Consider the following 11,020-nt stretch of genomic DNA (forward strand, 5'->3'; position numbering starts at 1 on the left):
TGGCTTGCACAATACAGGAAGTTACCAGCAAAACCATGAAGAGCTCCTGACCACTACCAACACCTGCAGGCAGCTAAAATCCAGGAGCCTGCAGGCATAATTAGCATTTTAGACTTCCAACAGTAATGATAAAATGTAAAGAAGTTATAATTTTAGAGATAAATTATTATGGCTTCACCTAAATACGAATTGTCTTATTTGTACAAGGATTCCTCCTGTTGTTCCCAATCACCAAACAACAGCAGAACACAAAATGGTCCACAGATTGTTTTGAAGAGTCAGCTGGTCTTTCAAATAAAAATTATTAAGGAACACTGTCTTTGAGACACTGACCAACCCAGAAGTAATTCTCCTCTCAGCCAACAAAACATAAAAGCCTTGGATCATTTTCCCTCTTCACAATGACAGCACATGAGGGGTGGGGGGCTGCAGTCACTGAAAGCAGGTAGGAACATTTGATTTGGGACAAATCTCTCAAAACCAGCTATCAAGCCAAAGTCTATAATCCTACAGATCAGAGGCGAGTTAACCATCTCAGTAAACCAATTCCTTGTTTTTTGAATACTTGTGGATTATGTAAGTGTTTGCTGAAGTATTCTCAGAAGACTTTTTATCGTTTTCAAGGAATATTAATCAACCCTGGAAATTCTGAAGTCTACAATTAACTAAAAGCCTGAACTGAGAGATGGGTTTCACCTCAAGCTCTAAAGATGGCCAGGCAACCTCAGGGCTGGAGATGTTTCCACCAAGAGAATGTTACAAAGGTAATAGGTTCACTGCAAGCAGTGCTGTCACTAGGTTTGCAGCTTCAGCCTTCAGTGATGGTTTTGTTTTGGGGTTGGTTTGTATGTGGTGGTTCTGCAGCTTCCCAGAAGCAGATGAAGTGTCTGATCACAAGTTTTGTATTTACGACAGATTTGCCATTTGTTTGTAAATATAGGTCAAATACATACGCACTGGGTGGGCAAGCCTAGTGCCTACCTCACCATCACAGGTAATCGTATCATGACCAAGCCTAATCCTCAAGGCAGCCAGTCTCATATTCAAGACAAATGTTTAAGTAGTTTACCAAGAGCGAAGAAAAAAAAAAGAAACCCAAACAAAAAAAACTTACAACCCCCCATCTGCCCATCTAATCACACTTCACACTAAGCCTTTCTCCACTATTTCAGAACAAATTTGTTTCCAATGTCCCCACCACTCATTGCTTCAAACATGAGATTTACTGCATCTACCTAGAATTGCACAGTTGAAGCTTTGCTGCCATCACATCATCTACAGTGAAGCAACTCCACAGTGAGGAAAAAAAAAAATATCCTAACAGGCTATTCTGTATGTGAGATCCATTAGTACGCTGCTGGTTTTGCTCCAGCCATTTAAAGAAATGTAAGAGGCACTTATAAGACTGCAGCTTATGTTATCACTCACTTCAGAAAGAAAAACAATTCAGCAGCCACTCCAATTTAGAGTGCTGTGAAGTTCAATTGTCACTGAAATGTTTTGTGATTACCAACCTGGGCAGAATGAGTAAATACACCTCTGCAGGTGAGCTACGAATGAGCAATCAGCACTGCAGGCTGCAGCTTGAAAAGATCATAGCATCCAAGTAGTTACGACGCTTCCGTGCGCACAACTAGGCACAACCAGGCCAGCATTGGGCTGACAAGTGAGCAACAGAACATTTCAGACGTTCTGAATGCATGTTAAGTAATTCTGAAGGAAAAGGTATGAGCCTTCCCTCTCCCGATGTGTACAAAGCAGAAACACACAGAGACAAGCACTGCTGTTCAGTCTATTCCCAGGGAAAGTTAAGTTTTGTGATGTTTTCAGCCCACTGTTTGGCAAGAATTCTGCATGTACTGTAGTCAAGGGACGGCTTGACAGCTGTCATTTTAAGAATCAAATCTGTTGCATCCTACCAAAGTCAATTCTTCAACATTAAAAAAAATCCTTTAAAATACACAACCTGCAACATAAAAAATGCTTCACATCTTGCACACCTTCTAGAATTAAAGCCACTCTTTCTCCACTATTTATACATTTTTAGACATGATGACCACGTGGTGCATTTCAGGTTTGCAGCAACAGAACACTTTTTTCAGTGGGGAGGCTTCTGCCACCCTGTAGCCCTCACCCACTTATTCCAGGCTTTACCCCCAGTTGTGCTGATGCAACTTTACCCTAGACTAGATAAATGAAATAATTTTGGTTAAAAAGAAAACAAGCTCACCCCTTTTGGGGTGAGGTGGGTGCTTTTTTTTTTTCCTCTCTTTTTTTATTTAAATACAGCACAGGTGTGCAAAAACCACAGAGTGATGTGGTTTACAAGAATAGCCCCCGAAAACAGTTGCATTGTTACAAGCGCAGCACGGGGCTCTGAATAAAAGAGTAATTCCCACTGAAGTTGTTTGCAAAGGTGCACTCTGATCATAATTAAAGGACTAATACCCTCTAACAATTTTAGTCCTTTTGTGAAGCATAAGGGGAAAAATCAGGAGTGGGATGGGCAAACCCAGAAAAGATGCCAAAGTTCACTTTCAGCAAAGCACAGGTAAACGTAAGAACAATAAACTACAACTGTATATAGAGGTCCCTTGCCTATGGCTACCATTTAATCAGTAGGAGGTTACAGAAAAAGAGTATGGCCACCATGGTCCCTTTTAAAATTTATGTCAGTTTTTTAAACGTGTATCTATCATTCCCTTTTTGTTTCTGCAATTGGTCATGTCTAATCATTCACCAGTACTGCTTTCCCCCACCCCTCTCAAACAGATATAATCAAGTGGTGACTTCTCTCACTTTTTCCCATTTGGGCAACCATCAGGAAGGGAAAGAACCAGATGATACCTGGGCAAATATTGATTCCCAGAAACAGAGCAACTGTCCGTTCCCCCCCAGCTATATCACAACAGTGTGAACAGAGGGAAACCACATACCTTGTTACCTCCTGCTGCAGTCGGGAAACACTGGGCACATAGAACATTACCCCAAAGAAAAGCAAAGGCTCATTGGCAAATTTGTCCAGCTGCTTCTTCAGAGGCTTTTCCAGTTCAACCCAGCGGGCTTGCTGGCTCTTGCTGAGAAACCAAAGGCCGAAGTAGTGTGTCTAGATAAAGAAACAAAATGGTGTCAGTTTACCTTTCCCAGCTAGATCACATGCACAGATGAGAATACGAACAGATGGAATTGTGTACATTTTTCCATATGCAAAATCAAAAGTAATTTGGTTTTTTCTGTCTTTTTTTATTTTTAGGACACTCTTGCAGACAATGACAAATTAATGTTGCAATATAATACTTCATGGAGCGCTATCTGCCCCTTACCATCTCTCCCAAATGCATATTGAAGAGCTCTATCTGACATTACGGCACATAATGTCAGATAGAGTGACATAAATGGTTTACAGAAAGTGTCTGAGTCTTCATTTTCTTTTACACCTGTGCCTTGTGAACAGCCAGCAAACAAGAAGTCTGAATCAAAGCACAAAGGCTTCATGAGACTTTGGACCAGGCCCACTGCAGCCAAAGGACAAAGACTCCAACTATAAAAAAAGAATGGAAACCCACACACATATGCCAAAATGTATCTATCAATACCAGAATCGTTTACCCAACATGGAACAGGTTTACTTTGTTTTTTAAATGCACACAAGGTTTTTAATGGACAAGTATTACACTTAAAATGTGCATCTCACAAGTTTTTTGCTCTAGGCTCTTACATAAATATGAGGTTGAAAACCTCAGCTATTTCCTATCCCGTGTAAATCTCAGTGGTTGTAGTACCTCCTGTATAAGCCACATGGGACTGTGGCTGGTGAAAGTAATTAACAAGGAATAGCGTTCAGAAACAGAGCTGCAAATACTACAAATTGGTAATAAGCAGCTGAAGGAATAGGTAATCCATCATGAAGGATTCTGTCAAAAAGCCCTCAAATCACTGTATTGAACACACTGATCTACTACTGCAGACAAATGCATACTACAATTAACAGCAAGTACTACTGGGGTTGGGTGTGGGATTGTTACTATTTCTGCGTATTTCTCATTTTGTTTCAGTAAACGTTCTTGGTGTTTAATCCAGTTGACTCCCTATTCAATGAAAACTTTGCAGTAGTTTCCATTGGATTAGATTAACCCTAAAACAAATAAAATACTTATTTTGTTGTTATAACTTCACTTACCTGGGCGACAACCCTTCCACAGGCAGTCACAATCCTTTATAAATAGCACCACATTTTAAATAAAGATACTTGAGCCAAAGAATAGAAAAACCCCTATTTGCTGTTTTATAAAGCTTTCATTTGCAATTACTTTTAATACGTTCAAAAAGTTTGGCCTATAAATCAACCGTCAAGATTTCACCAACTCTGTTTCCCAGACGTTCATGCTTTTAAACAAAAAGTCTTCAAAAGTAGCAGACAAATTGCAACTATCACACTTTGCAAAAGCCACCATCAACAGCCTGTTTCACTTTGGTAAGGATACTTCTCTAAAAACCATTGCACATATCATGACTTAGCATACAACACAAGGGCAACTAATGCAATACTGAAAAATTAAAATGCTTAGAAATGACAACAAGCCAGCAGGAGCAACACTGCTCCAACTATTTTATAGCTGAGGGCATGCCAGAGAGAATCATATGCAAAAACTCTGAATTGGAGTGCAGGTGTATTTACTTTAGGGTCTCATTACGTACATATTTTCAACTTTGGAGAACATCCAGACTAGCATTTAACTCAGGCGATAACTAATTCAACTTGATTCCTCAGTTAAGCCTGATGAACCTGCAGTATAGCTTGAACACTGCTCAGTCCTTTCTCTTTAAGCTCAGTTTGACAGAGTGAAGCAAGCTAGTTCTTTTTTGAAGAGAATCAATGTAGTATTTCCTTCTAGACTTTAAAGGCATCTTCAATACACCAATCAATCCAGGACACAAATAAATCAAGAAGTCAGCGTCTCCCATAAGATAAACTTAAAACACCACTAACCAATTCACTGATACGTGTCTGCTCTCCTTCTGTAGTCATCACTGGATAAAGAGTTCTCACTAGCTCACCATGATAATAATTAGATTAAAATGAAGGTAGGAGGGACAGTGGAGACAGCAAAGGAACTCATGTGAAGGCAGAAAAAAGCACAGTGATTTTATTACCTCATAAAGGAAATCCTTAAACGCACAAACTCTTGAAAAATCACTGCAGGGCAGCTCAACCTCAACAAGAAACAGTGCAGAGCTGTGAAAACAGATCTTCCATATTACTTTAAAAAGTAAACATTCACATCACCTAGGACCCAAATTTGCCATGTCAAGTACTTGTAAAACGTCTAGCAACTAAGATGATTTGGAGTCTGAAGTCTAAAAGAGTTATTCAAGGGATTAGGGGTATTACAATTAAAGAGCTCAAATGAGCACAGCCCCTCCCCCTTTGAGTGGGGGCAGGGGGACAACAAAAATTTAGATTTGCTACAGTAGAAAGGCTCTTTAAGTATGAAATCCTGAATCATTTCCAAGGAATAAGAAGTGAAGGGAATGCAGTATTTAAGCTTCTAGACTACAGCAGATACAGCGGACCGACCACGGCAGCGTACATTTCACACAACTAAAAGATGACTGTTTTCCTGGAAAGCAACCTGGAGAGGATTGAGCAATTGCAGATGAAGCATGGGGACTGTAGAGCAGAGCTCCAGTCACAAATGCATGCACTTTGGAGAGACAACCAACACAGTTACCTGAACATCAAGCTCCCTGTCACCAGGAACCTTGTTTCTTGAAAATATTAGCTTTTTTTAACAGTGGGGAAGGACTTCTGCAGCCTCTACTGTGAATGCCTGAAGATACTCTCTCTCCTAGGAACATTAGCAATTCCCAAACAGGAACGGAGGAACATGGAACTGGAAATGGCTGGCCTGGCAAGTTCAGGATGCTATGAGCAGGCATATGACTGTCCAGAAGGCCTTCCAGAACCTGAGTCACGCATTGCACACGGACACTCCAGTTCATAAAATATTTTTACAGTACAGATACCCCACAAATTAGATGGGGGGATATAAAAATGGAATCTTTTTCTCTATAAGCAGCTGATTGAAAACTAGGCTGAATCCAAAAGCTGGTCTGTTTGCCCATCTGTACAGAGTGAACCGCTCACATTCGCCCCAGTTTTCATGGAATAAATACCTACACCTACACCCGGCAGGCTCTGAAGTAACACAGGGCTGCTCTAGCAGGTACATCAGCAGTCAAAGTGGCAAAGAACGTGAATGATGCTTTCACTTAAAAAAAAAAAAAAAATCCTTCTTCCAGCCACAGTTGACAAACTGGTGATTCACACTGAAGGAAAGCTTCTCATAATGCTAAATGTATGCACACACGTCCATTCTGTAAAGAGCTTCAGTTGCTACTGCTTTTTATCTGCCTAAACTGCAAATACATGAAAAGCGCTGTTAGAAAAGAGTTTACATGAACTTCCTTTAAGTTTTTAAAATTTGCCTTACCTACCACACATGACTTCATACATGGTACAAGGAAACCGGCTTACACCTCCCCAGGAATCGCGATCCTCTGCTAAAGCAGCAGACAAGAACCAGAACACCTGTATGCCCCAATGACAGTACGTGAAAAGGCGATCCTTGAAATACGGCGAGTTGTAAAACTGGATACACAAAACCTATGCTGAGAAGTCTTAAAAAAGATGACATGATACCCCTGCCTTTATGTCGGGCAAATAGAGTAGAATTGTCAACAACAGGAGATGACAGACACTTGCTAAACCAGCAAATCTCATTCGGAAGGATCCAATGATACAGGCTCAGTGTTTATTAAAGCATCTCGTTAAGCGGCCAACTAAATATTTATCCTTGAGAAAGAGGCAGAGTTCCAGCTCCTCCAGGCAAAAACCATTAAGCGCTGCTATCCCGGGGTGCTCGCACAGAGGGGAAGGCACCATTTGTTCCTAGAAGGTCTCTTGTCCAAGCACTGCCTGAACGCCCAGCTTCACTGGCAACCAAGCCAAACTTCAAGGCAACCTGGCTGTTGAACACAGGTTTTCAGTCACGCCGTACAAGGAGGAAACACCTAAGGCACAAAAAAAAGGTCAGAATGGCAGCAAACTGCCACCCCTGCGCAGCGGTCAGCATCCGTCTGCGGTGCTCAGCCCACGATCCTCCTGCCTGGGTTTGGGTGTTGCAGCGCCGTAGTGCTGGAGGTACCACCGTGAAATTCAGCTCAGAAGAATAATTTTGGTTGGAAAGAACCTTCTCACCCCACCCCTCAACCTTACAATACATCAGAACTTTCCACCTTTAAACTTACTTTACAAAATTAATTAAAGAGAACAAAAAGGAGAAAGAGACATAAAGTCTCACAACAGATTTGTACACGTTACTCTGCTGTTTCAAGCAGGTTCATTTCGTTTCACTTGAAGGGAAAGATGCCACTATATTGGGGAAAAAAATCCTTTTTACAATCTGTGCACATACAAGATTAAAAAATGACGTTTCTGACCTTGTCTTTCCTCTTTTTCCCTTCCTCCCCTCTTCTCATCTTTACTTTTTAGAAAATGTTGGCATAAGAATTAATTTTATCGGAACCGGTAACTGTTCAACAAGACAACCTGATGCTTTGTCAAGAGCTTTGCTGGAAAGGATAAAACCAGATTTTACAGTAGTTACATGGCTACACTTTCTACTGACCTGTTCCTGAACCCTGACTCAGTCAGGGAGGGAGTTGCATTCCCCAGAGATCAAACAGAAATACGCATGATCCACATTCAGTCATGTGTGGTATAATGATTGACAGTCCTTCACAGTACATACAATAATCTCAAACAGTTTTGCTTTTTAGCAGGGTGCGTTTGGACAGTTTTTTGTCTATTTCTAAGAAACTGACTTGAGTGAAACATGGATGTATTCCTAACACAAAAGGTAAAAGTTGGGGTACACCTGGGATTTATTTAAACTTAAGATCAAACTAAAATGTGAAACAAAAGTCGATCTTTACTTTTAAAAGAGCACATATTTTTATCTGAGACTGCATGGCGAAGACAAACAGGATTTTAGTGCTGTTTTGTAAGCATGGGTTTTTATGAAGCTTAGTTTCCTCCTTACTTGTACCTCATAGTTTGCTGACTGGGATTTCTAAGAACAGATATATTCCCACTGATGTTTTTGCTGCATTTGGGGAATTTAGAAAGTCTCTCTCCAATATGGACATTTGCAAGGATTTTCTCTTCAGTACACTTAATGGGCTTCTCTCTTCTACTCAGCTATCGAGTTGCACAAATCTTGTAGAAATGTGAGCTTTGTCAAAGTATTTTTGACCCTTCTGTAGAATTCGATTGGCCACTGCGTTAAAAAATGATGGCAAGCCTAGAGAGGGAAGGGGACAGTCACCAAATGACTGCATCAGCCTTGTTGCCCTACAAACCGTGGCAAGACGACTAGAGGGGTAGAAGAAGAATTGAATTTTGGGTCTGAGGGAAAGGACAGCACCCAGCATCAGGCACCTCCAAGCTTGATAGCTCCAGTTATTCCTCATGAAAGGAACAAAGAGGTTACAGGGAGACCCTCTCAGAGTTGAAAGAGGTCAGTAATTCTCTTCTCCCCTAAACATTTAAAGCAGCAATGGATGGTACCAGAATCAATCAGAAAAAGAGATTAAAAAACCCCAAACAACTTCTGTCAAAAAATGCTGTACTGATGAAATGTGAACTTCACAAAATCGGTTCAACGTTGCCAAAACTTTGTTTGGAAAAAAAAGTGGGGAGGGTGATGAAAGAAAGGAAAAGTGTTCCAACAACATCAAAGCATTCTCTTCTGTGTTGTTAAAATATTTTTTATCTTGAAACACAAACTTTTTGTGCTGACATATTTCTTTTTGCATGACACAAATAATTTTGAAAATGAAAAAAAAACCAAAAGCAATAGAAACCCCCCATGAAACTGAACACTAACCAAAACAACTTCCTATGCTACTCTACTGTCCAATCTTTTTTCTCTGGAAAATTTTGAAACTTCAGGCTTTGCTCCAAAATGGAACAAAACACGTTCTGAAATCACAAAATGCTTTGTGGAAAAGAATGCTAACCCACTGACGGAGCTATTGTTCACAAACACAGGTGGACCTCCAGACAGAATCATTAGGCCCCAGACTTCTGCTGCGCCAACTAGATAAGCCCACAGGGAATACGAGGAGCATCACTTCATTCATTTCACTCCATTCTGCACTGGAAGAAAAGGGAAGGACCTAACCTCTCTGTAACGACACCCAAAAGCATCATCAACAGAAAGAAAAAGAAGAAAAGAAAAAAAAAAAAAGAAAAAAAACACACAAAAAAGTAATTACTGGGAAATCTTCATCTCTAGAAAGGAAGGGGGAAAATGATTCTACTCAAATCCATATGAAAAAAAACCCAAGTATGAAAAGTAGCTGTATGTATTCTGAATCTGTGCCCTACTCCTGCCTGCACATTCTCCTGCCTATTCTACAGACACACACACACACAGAGCAAGATTCTTCTCTCATTCTTTATCATTACTGATGTACAAAAAGAAGTATTTGTTTAGTTTTTATCTGCACCAGTTATTTGTATGCTACCTTCCTCCTGCCACCATTAGAAAGGACTCTGGACCAACAAATGGAAGACACTGCAAGATTATTAGATTTCCCAGCTGTGTTTACAGAAAGCATCAGCCAGGACAGTCAGATGATAACACAGCAATTTAATTTCCAGGCAATGGTTTTCAACTTGTGATTTGCAAAAGCCTAGAAGCATGCAGTATACATGTAAGGAGTCTACAGAAAGACAGTTTATGTACGTTGGAGAGATTTCTAAAAAAGGCCTCAACACTTAAAATAAACACTGAACTCTAAGGTAGGAAGTAGAAAATAAAGGATTTCAGTCTTTAATAAAGTAAGACTGGGTTTCTTCAGCCTTTTCAGAAGGACTGGGAATGTAAAAGAAGCCTTTCAAGAGTTTCAGAAGTCAAGTATTTCAGTTAAACAAAAGGAAGAAAAAACCCACCATCCTCAAACTGTGTTACTAGTTGCTCCTGCTAGTAACAGAGTTGTTGCCTCTTTCAGTATGTAAGTAACAAGAATATATTTCTATGAAGGTGGATATTTAAAAGCCAGTGGTCTCCTTCCCACTGGCACAACTCAACCAGCGGTGTTCGTGAAACCAGGGTTACGTTCAGATAAAAGTTACTGTAATTTGGCCTTTGGTATCCCAGTTCAGAAAGTAACACCCATCGCTTTCTAAGAAAAGAAGAAACCTCATCTCTGTGTTACAAAGAGCTCTCAAAGCTATGATGAGTGAGCAACAACACAAAACCCTGAGTGCTGTTCTGCCTTCAGTTTTCGTGCAACCAGAATATGTTTGTCCAAGCTCCAGCTGCTGATCATATCTGGCCAGCTCTGAGAATAACATGATTCAAACGAACAGACTGCCTGAGCTAAAAATGTGTCAAATTATACAGTGACAGATGGTCTTTCCCGGGTTACTCTTACCTCACGTAATTCCAGCCTCTGAGCGACAGCTTCCAAGCACTCCTGCCCCGTGCTCTCCACGGAGAGGGTACACTCAATCACATTGCTGTCCAGCAGACGGATCCGTGTCACAAAGCAGTTCTTGCTCAAGACGTTGTAGCGCCTGGTCCGTCGCAGTTTCAGCCCGAAAGGCATGGCTGTTGGCCGGGAAGGTCGCCCCTTCCCTGTACTCTTCTGAGAGTTATCAGCACACTTGTCGACTTGCCTTGAAGGCTTCTTCAGTTGGCACTACTCTCCTCCAGAAATGGAGGTAGCTGTCCATTCCCAGGGCAAGCTTCAAGGGATCCCTGGAAAATACATACCAATAAGTAGAGTTAAGTGTGAAATAAGATGTTCCTAAAGATCAGCGGAAAAGAAAAAAGCTTAAAGGAAGAGAGTCACATTTAAAACCATAAAATAAACACCTCCACACACAGGATTGCCAGGCACTTACTACATCTCCCAAAAGAACACCTTACACAACAAATCTTTCAAA

The 11,020-nt window shown here is 40.7% G+C and overlaps 1 protein-coding gene across 1 annotated transcript in view; it reads right to left on the reverse strand.

Moving 5' to 3' along the window:
- The window catches only part of PTPN14 (protein tyrosine phosphatase, non-receptor type 14), a 71,158-nt gene extending 60,478 nt beyond the window's left edge, over positions 1-10,680 (reverse strand). The window contains exons 1-2 of the mRNA XM_010287303.1: positions 10,507-10,680; positions 2,937-3,106 (exon numbers count right to left, since the gene is read on the reverse strand). Coding sequence (XP_010285605.1) covers positions 2,937-3,106; positions 10,507-10,680 — 344 coding nt within the window. The remainder of the gene's footprint in view (positions 1-2,936; positions 3,107-10,506) is intronic.
- Between the last annotated feature and the right edge of the window lie 340 nt (positions 10,681-11,020).

This window comes from Phaethon lepturus, unplaced genomic scaffold (genome assembly GCF_000687285.1).
Source record: "Phaethon lepturus isolate BGI_N335 unplaced genomic scaffold, ASM68728v1 scaffold13895, whole genome shotgun sequence".
NCBI lineage: Eukaryota > Metazoa > Chordata > Aves > Phaethontiformes > Phaethontidae > Phaethon > Phaethon lepturus.